At 43.1% G+C, this 24,095-nt stretch overlaps 2 protein-coding genes across 4 annotated transcripts in view; one reads left to right on the top strand and one right to left on the bottom strand.

Moving 5' to 3' along the window:
- mllt10 (MLLT10 histone lysine methyltransferase DOT1L cofactor) overlaps positions 1–12,698 on the bottom strand; it is a 53,808-nt gene extending 41,110 nt beyond the window's left edge. For 2 of the 3 annotated variants that reach the window (XM_082546281.1, XM_082546282.1), the window contains exons 1-2: positions 11,261–12,696; positions 8,396–8,475 (exon numbers count right to left, since the gene is read on the bottom strand). In XM_082546281.1, the coding sequence (XP_082402407.1) occupies positions 8,396–8,475; positions 11,261–11,423 (243 nt within the window). In that variant the 5' untranslated portion in view covers positions 11,424–12,696. Of the gene's footprint in view, positions 1–8,395; positions 8,476–11,260 lie in introns of all 3 variants that reach the window. The other variant, XM_082546280.1, reaches the window with a different exon arrangement.
- Positions 12,699–17,736: 5,038 nt separating this feature from the next.
- skida1 (SKI/DACH domain containing 1) lies at positions 17,737–23,874 on the top strand. The gene has a single exon (XM_082546922.1). It carries the CDS (start codon positions 20,293–20,295, stop codon positions 22,810–22,812), a length of 2,520 nt encoding a protein of 839 aa, XP_082403048.1. The 5' UTR covers positions 17,737–20,292; the 3' UTR covers positions 22,813–23,874.
- Positions 23,875–24,095: the final 221 nt, after the last annotated feature.

Below are 24,095 nucleotides of genomic sequence, written 5' to 3'. Positions count from 1 at the left end.
ATTCCAGCACCTGTGTCAACAGCAACATGAAGTTAATCTTGGACTGACAAAGTCTAGTCCGATCCTTAAAGGTTTAAAGACATCATATTAATTTGAGAGGACAACCTTATGTGTGATGATTCAGGTGTTTGTGGAGAGCAGGTGAGCCCAACCACCCTGTTGCAGTTATTAGAAATGCAACGTTTGCCAAGGCTGCGTTCAGCAGGAACATAACCAGGAACTACTTTTGCACTATAAAGTTACACACTGAGCTCTTACAAATACCGAATGGGTTGCATTTTTGCAGAAAATTTGTACTTTAAAAAAAACAAAACAAAACAAAAAAACAACACACACACACACACACACACACGAAAAAAAATGAAGACAGACAAGACAAGGAAGAAACTGAGATTCTGGGTTTATCCAGTTCTCATGAGGAGGCAGCAGCACGGAGAATTTTATGGTTTGATCCAGGAGTCGAAGCTGTTGCTGTACATATTTTAGGGTGTCAGTGGGGCAGTTCGAGCTCTTGTTGGAGAAGTTGGGACCACATCTGAGGAAGCAGAGAAATAATTCCAGAGAGCCGACTGACCCGGAGCAGCATCTAGCTCTGAGTCTGAGGTAAAACGGTATTGTTTTACTATTTGTATATGGAGCACCAGTGCGTGTTTTGAGCTGCGAGTGCACATGCTGCCAAATGCAGCAGTCTGATTGCTCAGATCTGTCTACTGGAATCAGAATAATCAGGCTTGGCTAAAAAAATAAATAAATAAATAAATGCTGCAAATTTGTCCAGCGAAATTACGCGGTCGGTGTGAACGGCTGCAATAAAAATAGGGGAGTCCAAAAAAATATTTGCACAGATTTTACACATCGGGTGTGTAAATCCCTTAATACAGGGTTTATGAAAAAGTAAAATCCAATTTCAAAATGCTTTGATTCCACAGACGTTCAACGGTAACAACTGAAACAGGTACTGTTAGAAAGAGCAGATCCCTGAGTTTCACGTGTTTCCCGATAGGCAGCACAACAACAGCGGCTGCAGTGACTCCAGACATGCTCACAAAAGTATGGGAGTCTGACTATCGTATGGACATATGCCATGCATCCAGAGGGGAACACATTCAGCACTTGCAAACATTTTGCATGTAAAACTTTATATTCAGCTCAGTATTTTAAAATTTACCACAAGCTTCCATCTCCATTACTTCAAAAACCGCAGCCTTTTGAAATCAGATGATTCTTTTTGGTACACCCGGTTCACCACACACAGCAAATATTATCCGTCTAACAAGCCACACTGAAACAGTTTCAAGGCTTAAGGAGGTTCAAGCTTTAAAAAATTATTTAGTTAAATGTGATAGTAACTGGAACAGTATGCAGATTGACAGGCATGACGCATAGGACAGTAGGAACATGCCAAAGAGAAACCTGCTGGTGGAGGCAGTTACACCACATAAAGTAGGAGTAGCAGCCAAGTCTGTGAGGACCTGTAATTTATTCTTCCTAGTTAATATGCCCCCGTATACTACAGCTTCCACCAATCTGTACAGAGATTTAATATGGAATGGTACACATGGCCATTTCATCTTAAATGAAAGTTTGCTTAATTCAAGCAAGCTTTCAAGTCTCACTAGGGAGCGGTACAATGATGGGTGCTGCTCAGTAATAAAACATGTCATTCAGTAATATAAAATTCATTACAATCCTCTGTTTAATAAGTCAGAGTAAGCTGCTGTCAGGTCAGTTCTGTATAATCTAACTGTTGCAGTGTGATGACCCTCACACTGTATACCAAAAACGCATTATAGAAGAGATGGGTAGTAAGGCACTACATATTAATATGTATTATGTTAGCATTTTCTCGTGTGTATTTGACAAAAATTGTCATCTTTAAATATTAAATCACTAACCTATGTTTGTATAATAAGCTGCCATCACTCCAACCATATAGAGCCGTAGCTGCTTCTCACACAGACGAGCATTTCAAACATATCAGAGATGCTAATCTGACCCGTGTGTTCGCCTGTGTACTCATGAATCCTGGTGTCACATGTCAGTTATATGTGGAAATGCTGACACCCGACAATGATTTAAAAATAATATTGATTGAATGCAGTAATAGGCTGAACGACCTGAATATTGTCTCGACTAGCAAGCTATTAGTGATCACTCTTGACCATCATCCAGGGTTTCCGCCAGTAAAGGTCTTAAACCTGGTGGCTGCTGCCACCAGGGATGGGGCTAGGAATTTGGTATAATTTAATGTTCATGTAGTGCTATCCAACCACTATAACACTCATCTCTAATTGTGAGTGGCACAGACAGAACTGAGTGGCTACTTATGTGCAGCTCTCACAGCTCGCACACAGGAGGGAAACAGAGACTCCCTTACTGCTTTCAGGAGGAGGAGGAGGAAGTCAGCCATGTGCTGTTAATCAAATGGCCTTGATTAATTGATCATCAACAAGTGTGAGTGCATCTGTAGGGGGGAAAAAAGACGTTTGGGCAGCTTCTTACCAGAGGTATATATCCAGGCAAATTCACCTTAAGCTCAGGCTGTGCAATGCTTAGAAAAATGCAAAAAACCTGAAAGCTACATCTCAGACTGTTCAGGCCTCTGTTATCACATTAAATATTAAAGTCACGACAGAACAATTACAGAATGACTGAATAAATAAAGCTTGTTGGAAAGGTTTGTCAGGAGAAGGCCAGAAGAACATGGCAACATCCTTAGCTTGCAAGTTAGCTCTGAACAAACCACAAGACCTCTGGAACAATGTCCTTTGGACAGACAAGACCAACAACTGCCAAGCACAGTGGTAGAGGGGTGATGATTTGGGCTTGTTTTGCAGCCATAGGCGCTGGGCACCTTGCATTCATTGGGTGGACCATGAACTCCTCTGTATACTAAAGTACTCTAGAGTCAAATTTGAGGCCATCTGTCTGACAACTTAAGCTTGGCTGAAATTGGGTCATGCAACGGGACAATGATCCTACACACAGATCTGCTTCCCATAAAATAAAAACAAGTAGATATAAATAATGTTGTAGGTCTACAACAGAATGGCTGAAAAAGCAAAGAATCAAGGTGCTGTAATGATCCAGTCAAATTCCAGATTTCAACTGGAGGCCTGGAGGTTTGAATGCTGTGTATAAGAAATAAAGAAGTGAGGCAACAAAAAGTGGGCCAAAATTCCTCAGCGATGTGAGAGACTGATAAAGAGACAGAAAACCATTATTTGAAGTTATCATTGCTAAAGATGGTTCTAAAAGCTACTGAAGTGGGCTTAGTTTTTCAAACAACTGCACACAATCCTGTGGAAACTCTTTCATATGACTGTATATCATAGGGACATCCCCCAATCCCAGCTGACTTTATTTCCATACAGAGATGAATGATTTAACCTGCTACAATTACTCTACATAAGTGGCCTTAAAAAGAGAACAGGATGAATAGATAAACACAATATCAAGTCATAACATCTAATAGCAAAGCCCGAGCGACTGTCAGCATCAACAATAGCCAAGTGTAACCAGTGCTGAATGGTTTTTCTACAACATTGGCATGAAGAGCAGGGTCGCTCTGTGTGAGCGTACAGGAATCACAAAAATGTGTCATAGTCCCTTCAGTGCTGCACATACAATACTAATAATTTAGTTGAATATTAAAGAAAGTAATGCCCCAAATCCTCTTGCTGTGTATCACCATATAATGCAATCAACTGCAGTTGACCTTCAAAATCAAATGATATGTTGAATATTCAGGAAGAAGTGTTAAATATAGAGCAAACGTATCTTTCCTTCTAGCTTCGAATTGTGACTTGGGTTTCAAAAATACAACTGAGCTTGATGTGAATTTTAATTACTTACAAGCAGATCGATGAGTCAAACCTTTCTGCTAATGTGCACAAATTTGAAGTAATTCCTGCACTGCTTTGTTCACAAAATGTCCCGCATTGCTACAAATCTCTTTAAGAATTCCATTTAAGATTTTTTTTAAACATATTTAAACAGTTTAAAGTATAAAATCAACACATTTTCACACACTGACATTAAATACAGAGGTGCAGTACTATGGTGTCTCTATTTTCACCAAATCCTGGTGACTAACAGCACATTAGTGTGATGTCTAACAATTTTAACATCTATGTTTAAAGTCTTTGACTTCAAAGAAATAAATGCACATTAGCATTATTACTACATTATTGTTGCAGGCAGCAAATCCATCACAGGTCATGAACAATAACAAACGGGCAAAACAGAACCAAAAAACAAACAAATAAACAATAAAGAAAGAGCCACCCTACTTGGAAATATTCTAGGATCACTCTGTGCTTTTAATGGAATTAACCCACACGGCACAGACACGACACAAATACTACAGACCTCAGCTTCAACTGATCGGCGTAAACTCTCTGCGTCCACATGCTGGCGGGAGCATGCGTTACCATGGTTACCGTATTGTTTACATTTACACTGCTTATGCAGTTAGATGCTGCAGTTGGTTTTAGGACAGCTTCCAAGCAGCAGATTGATTTATTAGGAGTGTGACTGTTGAAATAAGCTTAAACCACATGTCTGCAATTACAAATTATGTTTGCTCCATTTGATTTCTGACCATAAACAAAACTGCACCGAGAGGCCACTTGGAAATGTACTCGGGACTAGAGCAGGGCGATATGGCCAAAAATATTTATCACGATATATATTTGAAAATTTGCGATAACGATATAACCGACGATATAATTGATGCGAGACAAAATACAACTCCACAACATTACTAGCGCAAAAAGACAAACTTCCATTTATTTTCACTTAAACAAGAAGCTGGTTTTTATGTACATTAAAGCTTTATAAAAATGTAACAGTGCAAATGCAAATTCCTTGCTGAAAGTTTAACCAAAAGGCATTTCGAGTAGAAATGGGCTGACATATCCTGAGCATAACCATGTATAATATCCACTGAAGTTAAAAAGAGGTGCTTTGCAACATTAAACTGAAGTGTGTAGTACGGATTTTTCGGACCATAAGGTGCATGGGATTATAAGGCACATTAAGTGAAACAAAGCAGTCAGATAAATCAAACTTTATTAAACTCATTCTTCTTGCTTCCTCCACTTCTGTACCATTGATTCATTAATGTTGAATTCTCTGGCAGCTGCTCTATTCCCATGTTGTTGCAGTATATTAATGACTAACCTCGTATTGTGGATGGATTATCTCAGTTGTTCTCCTGACTGAAGTTTGGTCCGTTTACAGCATCCTGCCATGCGATTGCATTTGTCTCTAACCATGAAGAACCTTCACGTTAACTTTTATAAGTGGAAAAGTGTTAGTGTTGGTCCTCCAGCTTCACTGTTTATGTTATGCTAACATAGCTGTGTCGCTAGCGATCACGTAGCACATCATTATATACCAGCTAGCCCAACTTCAGTAACCCTACAAACGTCACTGCTGTTTAGTTTCCTGTCTTCATTTATGTTGGAAGTGATAGCAGAGCTGTACGTTTGATTTTTTTCAGAAATCTCTCAGTCAGAACATGCAATATCATGCTTAGGTAACTAGCGAAACTAGCGAGCTAACTTCCGCTAGCTTCCTGCTAACTTCTAACTCCGTTAAATGTAATAACTTTTGTTTTCATGGATGCCTGGAAGTTAAACTTTATAGTTACACCTGGTAAAGCAGCAATGCTGATCATTTTATTAAAGATGAAAGAATTTAGACAGTTTTTAACTCTAAGTGATGCTGCAGTGTTGTTTGACCTGAAGAATACGGAGTTTAGGACCCAGATTACTCCCAGATTTAAGAGCATCTTAGTCCGACAAATATGACAATGACAACGGCCGCTTGCATGTTCTGCAAAAAAATGTGCTTTGTTGTGTATCTGACGGACAAACGCCAAACCAGTTCCACATCACGGAAGTTGCACCATTTTTACAAACCAATTCTGGTTCATCTGTTTCACTCAACAATCGGCCATGTGCGTATGAAAACAAAGGCACTGCGCATGCGCGTTTTACTCCCATTCTATCGCGATATTTCATTTTCCTATCGTTGCCTAACATTATACCGGTATTACCGTGAACGGTATAATATGGCCCAGCCCTACTCGGGACATATTCTGAAACCATTTTTTAAACTTAAAATGATGTTTTTTGTCTACACCACAGTTCTTACCAGCCAATATTAACCATACTAGCTGGGCAAACAGACCACAGTTTATTTGCGTGGATGATTTCAATTTGGCATAAATCTACTTTTTGGAGGAATTTCACAGATTGTATCAAAACAGCAAAGTCCAAGCTTTCTTACTCCACATAAACTAAGCAAAAGAGTGACTGGTTATAACACGATTCCAACCGATGCACATCAGAGCCAAACTTGGGATTGGAATTTACATCCTCAATAAAACATCCTCAGAGAAAAGCCGAAGTGGTGGAGACTTCCACTCTTGCAGACTTTTACGAGTTATCAGTAGCTTCTTTTTTTCTGCCTTTTTTCCCACTAACACCTACTCGAGCTGGTTTTTAAGGTTCTCCGTTGGCTACCAGGTATATTTTTTGAAGTGAGTTGATCCAAAAAATGTGAACAGCATCACTGCCACCGATTGCTCAGTCAATGGCGTCACTCAATGAGTCATGAAGAGACTTCTTCACAACACTCAAATCCGCCATTACCGCATCCCAACAGCAAGGGAAATGTCCACACACAAACTAGCACTGTGATCCAACAACGAGCTGCAGACATCATTTGTGACAGACTGAGCAGCAGGTATGCCGTCGCCTCCATGTATTCCATCGTTGTGTTGTGTCAAGCACAAATGGCATCCTGGGACTTTAGGCCCATCTTTCTATAACACGCACATTAAGGTGGTACGACTGAAACAGACTCTGCTCTACAGAGAAGGTGCTAGCGGAAATGTGGCATAACTGGAGAGGACTCTTATGAACATTAGGGATGGGTATCGTTTAGGTTTTATCCGATACCGGTGCCAAATCGGTACTTTTGAAACGGTGCCGGTGCTTAAACGGTGCTCGAACCGGTGCTTAAAGAATGGAGAACACAAACTTTGTCCAAAAACCTCTCATGTTCAGCTGGGTTTTTTTGTAAAAAGATAACAATGTTAGCCTTTTCTGCAGCTATGTGGCATATATGGCATCACTCTTGGCTGGAAGCAGTGCTTAAACAATGGAAAAAACACAAACTTTGTCCAAAAACCTCTCATGTTTAACCGTTTCCCACTTTTTCTTTGGTCATTTTAGCCTTTTTGGCCAGGGTGAAGGGAGCATCTGCCATCAAACAAGAAGACAGCCGCATGTAGCTATGATGATGTTTGCTAGTTCACCTTACATGCATTAATGTAATAACGTGGTTAGCCTACTCAACGTAAATTACACACGAACAACATGAAGCTACTCATGCAGAGAAGAACGGCTGCTGCTGCTGCATCATCACCCGTCATCATTTCTGCTACACTGGCAGGGCTAGGGGCCAGGACTCTATTCTTCGGGTTTTTGGGGGATGTTGCTCCGGGTCCGATAACTGGCACCACACCCGACGTGCACGGTGTGAGGTCTCGCAGCAAGCTATCAAATACGGCGCATTTCTCGGCTTTTAAAAAAAACGCTATGCGTCGCCAGCTGTTTAATCGGATTCTTGGTGTTACCTCCTTTGACAGTATCACAGTATCAGCTTAAAGCACTTGTTGCTGCTGAGTTTGCATATTTTGCTGTGAAGTACAGCCAGACTTTTGACCGCTTCGCCTTGGACATTTTTAATCTGTAGCTCTGCTCTAACAGAACGGACGTACCTGGCCCCGCCTACTATCCTCGGAAACGTAAAATGATTGGCTAGAAGTGTATCACAGCTCAGGGAAAAAAAGCACCGAAATAAAGCACCGAAATGTGCGCTGCTTTTCGGTCTGGTTACTACCGTTTATGTCAGAACCGGTACCCATCCCTAATGAACATGATTATATCGTTTAACCAAATTTGTGACAAGGATCATTACTTGAATCACGATTCTACCCTCAGAACACTGACTTACGATCTCTTAACATGATCTCACAACACTCTCGCAAATGAACTTGAGCTATTTGTTGTTTTGCAGTGCTAAAGAGTTGCAAGTCTTGTTGTACAAGCTGCAGACTACGTAATAGAGAAGCAATTACAAGCTCCCTCAAGTTTGTCTTTCCTGACATTAAGGAATATTGCAGAAGAAACATGCTGTGGGACTTGTTTTTACAACCGCTTTTATCCAGGATCTATAAACGGACACAAAAATGACGCACCACCCAACCTGGTGCCATTTTCTTGGCTCGCTTATTAACAATAGGACGGCTCAGGATAAGTCCTGTGATTGTAGGCATTAAATCATCAGTGATGAAAGGGTAGAGGGCTTTGTGACTCACCACGCGGGCTGCTCGCTCCTGAGATTCACACTTTCTGCAAAACCAAGGACCAGTGGGCACCTGCACAATGCCATAGCAGGCTGGGGTAAAGAAACAAACAGTGTCAGTCACAGTAACCACAACACAGTCAGTCTTAAAAAAACATTTTCATAACCTGATGTTTCACATCTTCATAAACATCACATCATCTCCACTCCTCACATGTGCCAGAAACTGACATGTGCAACTAAGCTGGTTTGGATGGAGGAGAACAGCTTTTTGATCTAACAGACTGCTGAGCACGCTGCTTTCACAGATGCTATTTTTATGCCACTGCACTGACATCATTTCCTTGTCCTACAAAATATTTGGGACAATGGTGAAATCACTAGCAAACCATTGTCATTAGGAATCTATATTGGCATCAGTTATTAACTCATACACAAAGATGTTTCACTGAAACAAGCCACAGCATTTATTTGGCTTCCAACACAACTACAAAAATTTTGAGGAAATGTCAAAATCATAACTGGCTACATTTAAAGCTAGACTAACTATATTAGATGTTTTTCATTAAACTTTCTACATGGATGATGCATTAACAAGGTCACAGATTTATAATTTACACTTTATACTTCCACACAACAAGGGAAAAAAACCTGATTTACATTATTTAAATAGACTTGTTTTCAATTTAAATTAACACATTTTCTGTTTTCAAGTTCGATTTAAGAGAATCAGACTTGTTGTAAAGGTACAAGCACAAGGCAGTGCTACCCTAAATGCGGCCAGACTACCCTAAATAGCCTACCTCTACACATTTCGAGATTATCTCGGATCTGACCAGAGCCCATAATCCGCTGGAATAAACAGCTATAATCCAGATTTTGGAGAACAAAACATCCAAGGGTTACAGAGTTCAAATGAAGACACGAGTGACCAAACAAAGATGAAATATCAAGATCTTCTGCACATACTACGCAATTCAGTTTGAAATATTATAAGAAAGAGCCAATTAATTACGTGCAGTTTTGTTTGCTACTCTAACAGCAGTTAGTGTTCGTCACTTCCAAAAATGCTCAGTTATAACAATCAATCAAAACATTTCTAGTGGTTTTGACAAAGACGGGTGGCTGGACCGAATAAGAGCGGTCTGTGCACGATGCAGCACAGTCAATTTGTCGCAAGCAGGATACCTTGTTATCATGGAAGTGAATGAAGACACAGTTAAATAAACCGCAAATACATTCATAACCTAGTGAGATACGTAAAGAGAGAGCAAAGGGAAAGTGGCTAAAGCTAAGCCTCGGTATGAGCAACGAATCAAAGTAGTTATGAAGAAAATCATTTAGACAAGTAAAACAAAAAAGACAAAAAAAAAAGATTTTCTGTTATCTGGGGAATTTATAAACATACTGTAAAATGATGCAAGTACCTGACATTTGTTTTGCTATACAAATCTGTTTCGCCTGCTTTTTATTTGGTAAGCTAGACAGCATCAAGTGAAAGTGGTTCAGTAGTTAATTATTTGTACCTCTTTCAGTAACAGAGTACTCTATTTTCAGTTAAGTGAGAGAAGATCCTGTAACTTGCTGTAGTTTGGGGAATATTCTCAAATGTAATAATCTCATCAGCATGAACATAATATTTTTCTTTAAAGAAAAGTTTATTTTCATTTGTGTATGCTGTGAGTTATAACTGTAAACTATTTTCAATAGTTCTGGAAAATTAGGATTGGTCAAGAAATTTCCAATCATTGCATCTCCATTATAGACTACTGAATGTTCCTAGTTAACTTAATCTGATACTAGCCTAACTTAAAAAGAAGCCGTTTCAGCTGCGGTTCAAGGGCAGATCATGACACGAGTGCTGTCTGAATCAGAGCACCAACTAATCTTAATTAGTTCATTTCTGGAGAATAAGTAGCTTTCAAAGCTTCAAATGTCAGTTTTCCTTGAAAAATTAAAAGTATTGTGCTTAGGGAAACCATATTTTCACTCGTACAGAGTACTGATACCTGACATCTTATGGAAGAAATTCAAATATTCAACAAGGTTTATTCGCAGATTTCTTCAACCTTACAAAATGTAGCTCGAATTTGAACAGAGGGAGATAAATACAAAGAAAGTGTTAACATCTGACCTGATGAGTGCAGTGAAGTATGTAACACTTTAGCCGTTTCCTATGTTTACTTACAATCACGCTGCTGCCAGACAGGCCTACTAAGCAGTCTAAACACTGCCACAAATTGTTACAAACAAAACAGTGCTACAAGTCCAAATACACTGCCCTGCACTGACTTCAGAGCTGCTGACATTTCAAATAGCATCCCACTGTTTGCCAAATGGACACATGACCAGCTATGTAAACAGTGGACGTCATCACGTGAGTGAGTGAGAGTTAGCGTGCAGAAATCACTGTTTTGCTTCTTGAACTGGACCCCCTAAAACACAAAACAAAAAATGTTTTCCACACTAAACTGCTTCCTCTCTTTATTTAGAGCCAGATTTATTGTATTTGTTTACTCCGTTGACTGCATGCATGGTTTAAACTGCTGGTTTCGAGCTCACCTCTTAAGTTTATACCGTTTGTCAAGAGGAGAGTAACCCTCCTTCTCTGAGCACGTGACAGGTCTTAGTAGAGGGGGAAAACAGCACGCCTCGCAGCTAGAAATGTGTGCATAAAGCTGCTGTCAGCCATCATCAGCAGAAGGGTACACAGGCCCTGTTAGCTGCCAAGCCAAATCATCGGAGGGGCCAGCGACATGCGTTGAGCCTGGCCTTGGTGAGAGCAGGAGGAGGAGGAGGCTCCATAACCTTGCAACAAGACAACGATAACTAGCCTGCGAGCTAACTGCTAGCTCCTAGCACAAGCTCCGTGGCTTACCTTGATGCACGGCGACGTTGCAGCCGTGTCCGTCGCAGTACACCAGCGGGTTTTCCGCCCAGCCTCGCTCGTCTGAACACACACAGCACCCTCCAATCATTTCCTTCATGTTACTCGTCAAGAACTCGTCGTCCGCCGCCAGACAACGCTCGCCGGACACCATCTACGAAGAAAGCGGACATGCGGAGGAATACATAAAGGCGGACCCAAAGCTTCGCCGAAGACGCCTTCTCGCTCCCCTACGACGCCACTTTAGGTCCCGCTGGGCCTTAATGTCATGTTTTAAACGTGTTTACGTCCCCTTTTGACGCTGTATTTTCTTTCACCAAAACATCCCCGTCACGGCGCGACGGTGAGAAGAGGGGGAACTTCATAGAGGAGGGGAAGTGCGTAATGACGCAAGGCGCGCGTGTGTGCGTACCTACCGACAGGAAGTGAAAAGAGAATCGCCGGCAGCAAACTTACCATTTTGGTTCCACATGGTTTCAAAGTTTGGAGCAGAGAGAAAAGCGAGACGGTCCAAAGCAGTTCACTTTATGAGGGGGGCAAATTTAAAAAAAATAAAACAAAACCCCAGCGCTCCCAGTGTGTAAAATAAGTTAATTTTGTTTGAACTCTAAGATGACTTAAATCTGTCCTGTGGAAAGCTGCTCTTTAATTGTAGTTTGGTGAGAAATCTTTATTTACATAATAAACACATTTAGAAAACACTAAATAAATTAGCGATTTCAGATAAATCTATGATAACCCATTAAATAACTCACTGAAGTAGATCGTATTATTGTACACTATATTACACACTATAATACTCAGTTATGTCATCTAAAAGCAAAACAAAAACAATCATCTGGGTTAAGATTCTTAAATGAGCCAGTTTACTGTTTTTCTCTGCTTTATATCATCACATTCCCATAAAATATATCATCCTTTTTCCTCTCTCTTGCTCTTGAGTCCAGAAAAAAAGTTACGAGTATTTTCACTCGTCTTTACATTGGTGAGCATTGTGAGCCTTCAGGTCATCAAAACTGATTTATTAATCAATGAGCAAACTGACAGAGTAATCAGTAACAAAAACCTTTATTTTCTTGCAAGCCTGAATAAAAGTCCCTTAGACTGTCAGAGAGGAGCTTTCGCTGAGATAGAAAATTGCAGTGTCTGCTCTAAATGACTATTGGTGACCTCAAAGTATAGCACTCAGGGCTTTTATATCATTTAAGGTATTCTGTAATTATGACCGGGCTGTCCACACACACTGTACATCTGTCAAGTGGATGCAGCCCTGGATAAATGCTGGATGTTTACACCTACAGAAACCCTTTTTGATTCAGAGGGTTTTAGCAGACTACACACACACATGCACACAAACACATACACACAGACAAGATCTGTTTTAGGCAGTCCTCTAGTAAACCATTGCCTGCATCATCATTTCTCTTTTCTACTATTGTATGAGAAGATTGTGTTTATTTATTTATTTATTTTTGGATGTGCTGATGATGACATGTATGTGTGTGTTTGTACACATCCACACATGGATCGTTGTTGTCTGGATCATAAGCGTTTTATTACATTTTGCTATGCCTATTCACTTTTTTTTTACAACTTAAATGAATACCGAAGGACTGCTTTTTCCTGTATTTATCTCTTTGCTTTGAATAATGGATAATATGAATACTCACACTCCTGCACTATTGTCACTCTGGGTTGTAACTGTTTTCAAGTAACTGAATTATGCGACACCTCCTGCATTTGACTACAGTTACACATAGAAGACCCTAAATGTGTAGCTTTTTTACTGTAGAATGGATAAACTAAAGGAAGGAATCAGGGTTCCCTTCGGGAATACATTTTTATCCTTGGAAGGATATGGGCTCTGGGACGCCTATATCAAGCTGCACATATCGCCTTGTCAATATACAGTTTTGTTTTGACAGCTCCTCATGCTGTTGCCAAGGATGCTCCAGAACACACATGCTATTCCAAGCACTCAGCTGCTGCTTGCATCACCGATTCCTCTGAGCGAGCTCCCGCTCTCGGTTTCCAGAGAAACGTAATGACTTGCCAATAATGCGCAAGAGCACACGAGCGTTCTCCGTGTAATATAGTGAGCGAGAGGGCCCTGGGAGTGCTTGCCCATTGTTTGCTTTAATTTCAAATTGCTCAAATGCTCCAGTCGACACTGGGCAATGCACTGAAAGGGGGTGAGGGGCTGGGGAAAAGGAGGAAAAAAAATGTGAATTGTGTGTGGCAGGGGAAAACCTATTAGAGCTGGAGAGAACAAAGGGAGGCGAAGGAGGGGGCAGCAGTTGTGGAGGGGCCCATATAGCTACTGAAATAGTGAAAATGGAAAATTATTATTATTTATTTTTTTCACAACTTGCATTTGATTAAATCAAAGCTCGATTTATGCCCAGTGTTCCTCAAGTTGCAGGAGAAGACCCCTCCCTGAGATAGAAAATTAAAGCGACACTGTCTACTCCCAGGTGACCTCAGAGATTACATATAATTAAAAGTACTGTGTGATTATAACCAAGCTGCCTTATAGAATAACAACATGTGAAAGCTTTATAGTTCATGTGGTGATTTATGTTGAGAAACTAAAAAAATGGTCCAACGTCTTTTTGCCAACCAATAAAAGTTGTGTATTGTCAGAGACACTCTGAAGAAATCCATGTTTTGTTTTTCTTCACAGTTCAAATGTATCCCATGCTGCAAAGTTTATGTGATGGGCTCCTGACTGATTTAGTGTATTCTGCACGCTGGGTGGCCTAATTCAGTTACTGATGTAGTAAATGATGTAGGCTACAGAAGCACATAATGTTTTGAGCAAGAGAGCTGAAATAAACAAAAGTTTTAAACAAAATTTAAAGCCAAGATAAAACACAGAACCAGGCACAGAAGTAGAAAATAGTGTAATTGCTTTGTCCTTTGATTGTGAGGTGTCCTCGCTTACACTGTTCTTGTTAACTGTGAGATAGCTGACACTGATTTAAAAGTCAGAGGACTTCCGTGTTTGAGTTCTGGTTATGTTTGTATGGTGGCTGCGTTATGTTTTGGCGTCTCTTTGTTCAGAATGAGGAGCATGTAAAACATGCGGGGAGCAAGAATGACAACACGGGCGAAAAAAGCATAGGAAAAAAGCACCCCCCGCCACACACGCACACACGTGCACCCAGGGACCTATCGGCCATGTCTGCAATATCTTTGTGTAAATGCATTGTATAGCTGCACAAATGTTAGATGTACTTCCCTGCTTGCCTGGCAGTTATTAGTTACTGTTGTCCTGGTGATTGCATGCCTAACTCCATCTTTTCAAACTCCAAAGTTAATTATCAGAAAAAGAAAAGAAAAAAGACCCATGAGCAAAGAAACATTACGATGTAAATGAATTCTGAATTTGTTCCTAAATATTGAAGTGTGTGTGTGTGTGTGTGTGTATGTGTGTGTGTGTGTGTGTGTGTGTGTGTGTGTGTGTGTGTGTGTGTGTGTGGCACTCTGGCAGGAATGTTTTCACAGACTGAGCTCATAAGCTTCAACAAATGACTACCAATAGGACTTTTATTTTGAAACAATAGCGTTCGCAAACATGCCAGATGCCTTTTTTCGAGTCAATTAACTGCGAACGCTAACGGTGTTTACGTCAAATTGGAGATATAGGTTTGGCCCCATTATTTATGTATTTTTTATATTAAAGACAAGTTAACCTGTATCAACTGTTTTAAAGACAAAGCGGTGACTTAGCTGCACATGCGCCGCGTGCTCTCTGTCCCCTCAAACGTGCGCTGGATTCGAGCATCCTTGAATTCATAAATTGCGCGCAATCAGCTATCAGTCAAACTATCATTACAAAGAGCTTTAGTTAATGTTATTCACCCGTAGTGGCCTAATAAATGCATCATTAAATTTAAGTGAGCCTCGTAGTCATTTAGGAAGTAATTATGGGCTATATGGCAATTTTATAGATATTTGGAATGATATTGTGTATGACAATGTGCATGTGGGGTTAAGGCAGGGCTGTCACATGTACCATCTGTATCTTTTTCCAGAGGACTCCAGAGGCTAACTGGCTGTTTGTGTGAATAGTCATTAGGTATTAGGGCTGCTACTGAGTTAATATACACGACTGGGGGGGAGAAAAGCGTGAATACACACCAAAAGTGACATGAACACATGCAGCACGCTTTCAGAACCATCGGTGTGTACCCCAGGTCTCCTCTATCTTGTGCGAGTAGCACAGGGGCCCAGGAAAAAAATACAAACAGTTCCAACACGGCGGGGTGAAAGGTGAAGAGAACCCTCCCCCCATCACTGTCCGCACATACTTCAGGCTCGGATTGCATGTAAAATCACATTCTCCCTCAGTGGTGGTAGTGGTGGTGGTGTTGGGGGTGGTGGAGAGGAATTCATTGTTTTGGCATGGGGCAGTGGGTTTGTGTCATTAAAAAAAAGGTCTACGCGCTTACAAGTGCCTAAGCGTCCTTGACCAAATGTCTCCGTAAAACTCAATGCAGAGAAAGTGAGATGGAGCTGCAGGAGGCGGCGCGGTTGCTTTGATGAGTGTTATTTTTTTAAAGCAGAAGAAGAAGAAAGAAAACGGATTACATAAAGTGTAAATTTTTATTTTCATTAATTATATGTTGAATTGAAATCACACACACAATTAATAATAAACCAGTCACGTGAAAAGTAGAGCAAAACACCGGGATGCAGACGTCATCACATGTGTTTATTGATTATATCTGATAAGTGAGTAAAGTCCTTACCCATAATCGGTCCCGTTAAGCCTTGGACGTCCACGATGAAGTGACAAATGCAAAATATTATTGCTTAAAGCTTATTTAGTATTAACAACTGAAAAGGTTTAAAACGTCGTCTTAAAAATTATCTATATTTCACTTTGGAAAAGAAATAAAAGCTACGCCATCATTGGAATCTAGATCACAAGGTCGCTCACTCCCAATATGTCTTAAATATGTCCTACAGTTTACAGACCTATTATAACTCACCACATACAGCTCACTTACAATGGCAATGCTAACCATGAGCCTTAACTGTGAGATTTAATCACGATCATTTCCCCACGCCTCCTCAGCACACAGAGGGGCTGCTGCATAGAAACCTTCACCGTACTTGAGAACTCTCTCCAGGCCACTCGGTCTTGCTTCCTCCCGCTGGTCCCCGGCCGACATCCAGGCGCAGTGGAGGGGGGAATAAGTGCCCTGTGGCATCTGTGCATGACAAAAGAGCCCCTGCTCTTAATTGGAAATACTCAGATTGGGGCAGATCTATACACACGCGGTAATACATTTAAATTTGTTTCATTAATTATTTGAATGTTGACTTGTTGTTAGATGTCTCCAAACTGACACTTTGGGGCGGTTAAGACATGAGGAGATGAAAATCCACCGACAGAGGTGCTGCAAATTTATCCCGAGGCTTTACAGATGGTGTGAAAGTGCTTTTATATATTTATTTAAAAATTATTATTTCTGATCATATTTAATACTCGCAGTTTAATAAATAATAACAAAAGATATAATTATAATAATAATACACCGATATAGGTGTGTGTGTGTGTGTGTGTGTGTGTGTGTGTGTGTGTGTGTGTGTTTCATTTTTACATTACTACATAGATGACGTGCCTGTGACAAAACCACAACTCTTTACAAATAAAGTGAGTAAAATCCGCGTGGTTGTTATCTCAAAAACTAACACACCAGTCTCTGTGCGTAACTGCAGGATGGATTTCCGCTGCAGACCAGTCACATTCAGGGAAAAGCAACAAAACAAAGAGGATCACTATGGAGCTTACGCAAGTTTGAATTGCTTGCGTTTTACGTGAGAACCTTTGGCTATAAGGGATTAGAGGAAGTAGAAAAAATAACAACAAGGGTCTAGTGTGCCAAATAAAAGTAAACCCGGGTTGTCCAAAGGACAAGGCGTGCAGATGTCAGAATGTCTGATGAATCAAGCCTCGACTATCCATTCTTTCCTGCGTCTCCCTAGGCCGGCCACGGTGCACAGTGTCTCGGGGATGTGAGCTATTCCCCGGGGACCCGGACTTCAGCGAGCCCTCTCCTATCCCCCTACCACCCACCCCCACCCCTCCCTTCACATCCGTGAAGCTCCTCATGTTGCATGTATTAATGCTGTCATAGATAATCAGCAAGTAAGAACACGTCAACGTGCGTATGTTGCATCTAAAGCAACCGCAAGGGTGCAGGTCAAATGACCCCCGTGCAGTGGAGCTGGACTTAAGGGAGCTAAAGAGATCGCGGGGGCTTCCAGTAAGACCCATTTTCAGTTATAGTTGCACAAAGGTATACACACAAAGACGGTTGCGTTGAGTTGCTCATCAGCGCACCAGCTAATATCCACATGCAATTGGTGCATTTAATGACAGCCTTCTGTGACTTATTAAACTAAAATATAGCCGACTTTATATGTAACCCCCCCCCCCCCCCCCCCGCGTGCGCGCACACGCACACACACACAGAGGGTATTATATTTTTGATTATCTCCGTGGCTGTATTTCGCACAGTCGGTGTAATGCAAGCTATGAAATTAAAAAGGAGCAAACATCTTTTAACACGCACGATCTTGTTCCTGAGTCCAGCAGCACTACGTTGGTGGTTACGCACCACAGTCCCGGTCCTGCAGGGATATTGTGGATATGATGTTCTTAATCATTCGGATATTTAAAGATCTATAATAACAACGCCTACACATGTGACACGCCGTTTGATGTAACACACTGGTAACATCGATGCTATTCAGCGCGCAGTGACAAGCCAGCAAATAAGCAAATAGGCTTAATATTTATGGAAACGAGTATGCCCAGTGCTGAGTTTGACCCCACCGCGCTGCAGCACCGGCAGCAGGAGCAGGAGGAACTGGTCACAAGGGACTCACGTGTTTTATAGATCACAAAGATGGAATATAACCCGGGGACTATTGGAGAAAAAAATATGGCTCAGGGGCGAACATAATAGTCAGTCCATTCAGGCTAACTGTGGCCCGTTGCTATTTCAAACAATTAGTCCGTACTACACGGTCACATTATTTGGTAAACCCGCGTGTGTGTGTGTGTGTGTGTGTGTGTGTGTGTGTGTGTGTGTGTGTGTGTGTGTGTGTGTGTGTGTGTGTGTGTTTGGGCGGGGGTCCCATATCTGTGGCCGTGTGCGTGGAAAAAAGGTGTGCCGTTCTCAGATCCGCGGTGTTTTATGTAGTTCTGCGCGTGCATGCGCGTTCATTCTAATGAATTCTAACGTTCGAGTTTGTGCGCGTATTTGCGTTTTTGACGTGCGTAAAGACAAACTGTGTATACTGTGCATTTTACAAGAAATACAAAGAAATCTCTTGAAACAAAAGTTGTTCGTTTTTTAATGAATAATCTCACAAAAGTCAGGGTGCACGCCCTCCCGCTCAGATAAGCTACTTGTTGATGGAAACATAACCAAAGCACATATTCGTGACGCAACAGCCTATTGCGTATTTTATGCAATTTATAGAATGATATATTTAATAAGTGCTTCTATGTGCCTTGTTGAAAAACTAATTAAAATGGATCCGGTTTTTGAAGAGTTATTATCAGTGTTAATATTACAAGGATTCTTATTTATGCAGAAAATCATGTTGGAAAAGCAGCCCCGACCTGGCACTGTAATCACGCTCAAAAATCACGGTTCACATTTAAACACGGTACAATTTCACAGGAATTGCATGACTCCGCAAAATTCACACACACGCAGCTTAGACGGTTTAAATGGCTTCTGAAACGCTGGGAGCGCCGGTTCGTTTATTACGGTATCACCAGGCGGATGGACGCGAGCCTATGTGGTCTCAGCTGATAAGTAGGTCAGTCTATAGAAGGCCTACAACCTTGGGGAAGAAAAATCAGGAGAAAAGGCTCGAGCACGCTAAAGCAGTTAAGTTTGATGTTTACTGGTCAGGGGGGAAAGCAGTGAGGGGGGGGGAAAGAGGCAAATTTCTTTGTTTAAGCAGCACGTCCGTAACGCACATCAGCCCGACTAAAATAGCACGTGCTGACTGGAGTCATTTTTACCAACATGCAATCGATTGCATGCTACGGTTACATACATTCTGATGACGACCGCGGGGGGAATTAGCACGACACATCCCGTCCTGTCATGACTATTTTCCGGTTCGGACTACTTACACCGGCTCTACACAAACTCTGCACTGGGCTGGATTTTCTGCAGCTCTTTATTTAGCTATCGAGGAAAAAATGTCACAACAGCATTATTTACTCAGACGGCGGAGACTGTGGGCACAGTTGTAAACTATTGTAATAGCAGGGTGCTGGAGGGGTAGGTGGGCGGGTGGGTGGGGATGGAATATCCATTTTTATTGCATCACCTGTCAGCGGCGTCCAATGGGCGTCGACTCCAGGGGCATTAATTGATGAAGGTGTCTCCAGACAGCCCCCCCCCCCCCCCCCCCCCTCTCTCTCTCTCCCTGTCATTTTATTTGTGGCTCAACCAGCATCCAGAATAGCAGCTGCATTTTAGCTCTTTCTGTTTCTCTCTGGATCTGATTCTCTCTCTCTCTCTCTCATTCTGCTTTCCCCCACCCTCACAACACCCTCTCTCCCTCCCTTTCTGTCGCTCTCCCTCCCTCTCTCTCTCTTCTAGCTATTTTATCCCTCTGGCTGAGGCAGTGGTGTACACCTACCCCTCGTCCTGCTGCCGACCAGAGGGGAGTGGAGTCGGCAGAGGCAGGTAGCAGCCCCGGCTTGGTGGACGCATCCGTCGCATTCCTCCACCACCATGCCGGACCCGGGGCAAGAAGCAAGGAGTGGATGCTGTCGGCTCATTCAATCTATTAGACAGGGGCAGCTCCATTTAACTCCGCATGTCAAAGTTTGCATTTTCATTACGCAGCAGTGTGGCTGGATTATAGGTGTGAGCAGGATGCCTTAAGCTCGCTAACCTATGCCACTCACTGGTGAATCCACAGTATATTGAGGCTGACTACATGGAGTAATAGATTCTAGTGGATACACACAAATCATGGGAGACCTGGAGTGTGGCTTTGAGGAAATGCAAGGAGTGAGGCTGGGATACCTGCTCATCCAAGGCAAGCAAATGTTTGCTTTGTCCCAGGTCTTCACCGACCTGCTGAAGAACATCCCTCGGACCACGGTGCACAAGCGCATGGACTACCTGAAAGTGAAGAAGCACCAGTGCGACCTGGAAGAGCTACGGAAGCTCAAAGCAATAAACTCTATAGCTTTCCACGCCGCCAAATGCACTCTCATATCGCGGGAGGACGTGGAGGCTCTGTATTTCTCCTGCAAGACGGAGCGGGTGTTGAAGTCCAACAAAAGGAAAGCGAAAGCGGCGTGCTCCCCCGGGGATGAGGACGAGTCCTCGGGGTTCCTCCGTGCTGACGGCGAGCTGTGGAGGGAAAAAGTTTGGTTTAGTTTGCAGCACGGCGTCCCGGAGACTCTCACACTCCACGGCAAAGTGGGCAGGAAGAAGGAGCTGACTCCTTGCCTTACCGACTCCAAACTACCTCAGTTTTATCACAAAACGCACGGACGGGATTGCCGTTCGGCGACCAAGTCCAGTTACAAACACTTTAAAAACTATGAAACAGCGAAAATAACAGGGAACCGCGTCACTTTGAGCCAAAGGCACTCGTTTTTCCGGAGCGCGGTGAGCCGGCAGCCGGTGGTGCTTCAGTCCGCCATAGCTGCTCAGTCCAGGCTCTCTCGCTCAGCCGGCGACCTACTTCACAAAAGGAAGAGGAGGCGCGAGGGGGGCGGCGGGAGGGACAGCGCGAGGCACTCGTGGAGCAGAAGCAGGCACGCGCACCACCACGCACCGCCGGTGCTGCTCGTGCAACCCAAATCGTCTGGAAGTCACGGGACTTCTTTCGGTGCTTTTCACCTCGGTCCAGATTTTTATCTCGACCCCCGACCCCACCACCATCACCACCACCAACATCATCATCATCACCACCACCACCACCACGAGCCAACTTTCCCGGAGAGTTACAGCAGCGACACCGAGTCCAGCACCTACTCGGAACGGGCTTACCCCGACTGGGACCTCGGCTCTGGCTTTTCCACCAGCAGCAACTCCGCCAGTTCGGAAGAAGAAGAGGACGGCGAGGAAGAAGATGACACTCAGTCGGAGAGTTCAGAGGTCAGCTCAGAGGAGGAGGAGGAGGAAGAGAGCTCCTCTCAGTCCGACTCCAGCTCAGTTTCGAGCCGTGTTTCGGTTCAGAGCATCCGATTCAGACGGGCGCGGGTCGGATCGCTTGCCAAAAGTCTCAACACCAGCAAAGCACCTTTGGTCCTGCAGCCTACGTTTCACTACAACAACCCAGTGCAGCACGAAAAAGAGCACAAGACCCTCGGACATGTTGCTGCTTCGCAATCACGGGACAGGAGACAGGACAAACTTCAGAAATGTGAATTCACATGCAGAGAGACAGAGCAGGACTCGGGACCCTCGCAGCCCCAAAACTTTAACTCAGCTTCTGTGGGGGAGAGCTTTTTCAGCGAGTCTAAAAGGGAAAATCTGAACCAGGCCGACACTGTGGATGAGCTCATCACATATTCACTGGGACCCAATCGGAATAAGGCCTCTCACCCTTCACGCAGGACACAGGGGCATCCCATCAAATGCCCCCCGGGACTGAGGGCTCAGTATGACCACAGTAAAGAGGCCAAGCAGACCCAGAAATTTGTGGACAGGAGGGATGCGAAAGCGATCGCCAGCCCAAGTCTGCCCACTGCACTGAAAAAAATAAAGACCGAGTCAGAGGAGCCCTCTGTGACCGCCACCTCCTCTTCGGACAGGACAGCCAGGACGCCGCCGTTCAGTCTCCACAATGTGAAAGTTAAAGTGGAGGATAGCTGTGATGAGTATGAATACCAGAGCCAGGCCACTGTAGCTAAATGCAAAGGAGATAAAACAGAGAGCAACAATGGCCACTATCCCAGCGGAGCCATAAAACAAGGAGATTTTTCCAACAGTGGGATTAAAGCCACAGAGAAGAGCCCCGATGTGGCCCTCAGGTCCCCCTGTGGTCCTCAGGAATGCAGAAGTAGTCAAGACGCCCCGTGTATCGAGGAGGGGGAGCACAGGCACAAAAACTGCAGGGCTCCGGTGCAGGGGAGTAAGAAACCCAGAGTTTCCAGGACGCAAACAAAACAAAACCTATCCAGGGTCCACAAGGCTGCCTCTTCTTCTTCGTCGTCGTCCTCCTCCTCTTCTTCTTCTTCTTCTTGTTCTCGTCCCGTGGGGCGCGAGGAGGCATCCACGGAGGATTTACCGAGCAGACGCAAACGCAGCAACGTGAACACTGTAGCATCGCCGGCAAAAATGCCTTTCAGCCTAATGGCAAATTTCCCATCCCCGCCGTCGCTGATTGTTGGCAGCGACGGGGATTTGTGCCCCGCTTACTCCCTGAACTCGCTGAGGGGCCCCGGGCCTCCCCCTCCGTCCCACCCCGTGTGGAGGTGGCAGCCAGGCGGCCAGATTCTCCCTCCCCCACACGTTCACAGAACTAGGAAATAGACGGCGGAGCTGTTTTTTTTAAAGCAAAAAAAAGCCCTGAAAAAGCCCTCACCATTTCCAACCCAAACGTAGCCCGAGTCTTAACCTGTGCGCACCGAAATGCTCGCAACTTTATCGGTGTTGTTTCTTTTCTGTCCCCCCTTTTCTCTCCTGAGAATGGATTTACATTCCGCTTTGTTTTCAAGCTCGATCGAGGAAAACCCACAAGATTCCCCCCTTTTCGGAGCCTCTGAAAACGCCCACAGGACTGTGAGACACCGCTCGTGGATATAAGATTAAAAAAAAAACTTGTGTTAAAATAAGCTATCCTAAGCAATATCTATTCTCAATGGTGTGTTCACGCGACTGTGTGTGTGTGTGTGTGTGTGTGTGTGTGTGTGTGTGTGTGTGTGTGTGTGTGTGTGTGTGAACTCGAATGTTTCTTGTTCGCTTTTCTAATTTGCTCGACCTGTTGGATTGTATAGTGCCGGGTTTCAGTGGTTTGTGCTTTGTCTGAAAGAAGGAAGGGGGGGTAAAAAAATCACAGCATTCCTTGGGACGAGGCTACTTTAAAAAAGAAAAAAAAACTTGCTAGGATTGAGGAGTAAACTTGACTGAGCAAATCATAAAATAATAATAATTATAATAATATAAAAATCAGGGTTTCCCATTCTGTGCCACTTGGCATATTTTATATATATCAGCGCTGTCTTTCCTCTGGCGTGCTAACCAGCTTGGCCACAAACATCCATGTGCCCAAATATTCAGTTTCAGACATGTATACAAGAAAAGCTCAGTTAATGTCTGGTCATATGCTCACGGTTAAGCCTTTATTAGATTTGACATAAATTTATTCTCGGTGGTTGTGGGATTTCTTTTATTATTATTGTTGTTGGTGTTATTATTTAAAATGATTATTTTTCTAAGGGTGGTTGTATTCTGGTTTTCAGTCATGTTTTTATTTCTGCGGACTATTTCCTGGTTTGCAAGCGTGTGACTGCACATACGCAGGCCCAAACACAACGCGGGCCTTGTATACAGACAATCAAAAAAAAAAAAAAAAACATAAAGAATTTTTTTTTTGAATGAATAAGCCTCCTTTATGAGGTCTCACGACAGACTCGACAGATTTGTGTCCCTCTAGGTCCATGTGGCCTCGGCTTCCTCTGGACGCAATAAGAAGTTGTGCCGGGGAGAGTGTGCGCGTGGTGAACATGTAAATAATTCAAGAAAATATAAAATGCAGACAAAATGGGATGTGATTTAGTGATAACGGGAGGGAGGGGGAGTGTAGGGGGAGGCAC

The sequence above is a fragment of the Aulonocara stuartgranti genome, assembly GCF_965226115.1.
Source record: "Aulonocara stuartgranti genome assembly, chromosome: 9".
Lineage (NCBI taxonomy): Eukaryota > Metazoa > Chordata > Actinopteri > Cichliformes > Cichlidae > Aulonocara > Aulonocara stuartgranti.
Note: the sequence above shows the minus strand (reverse complement) of the source record. Positions and strands in the feature narration are given on the sequence as shown.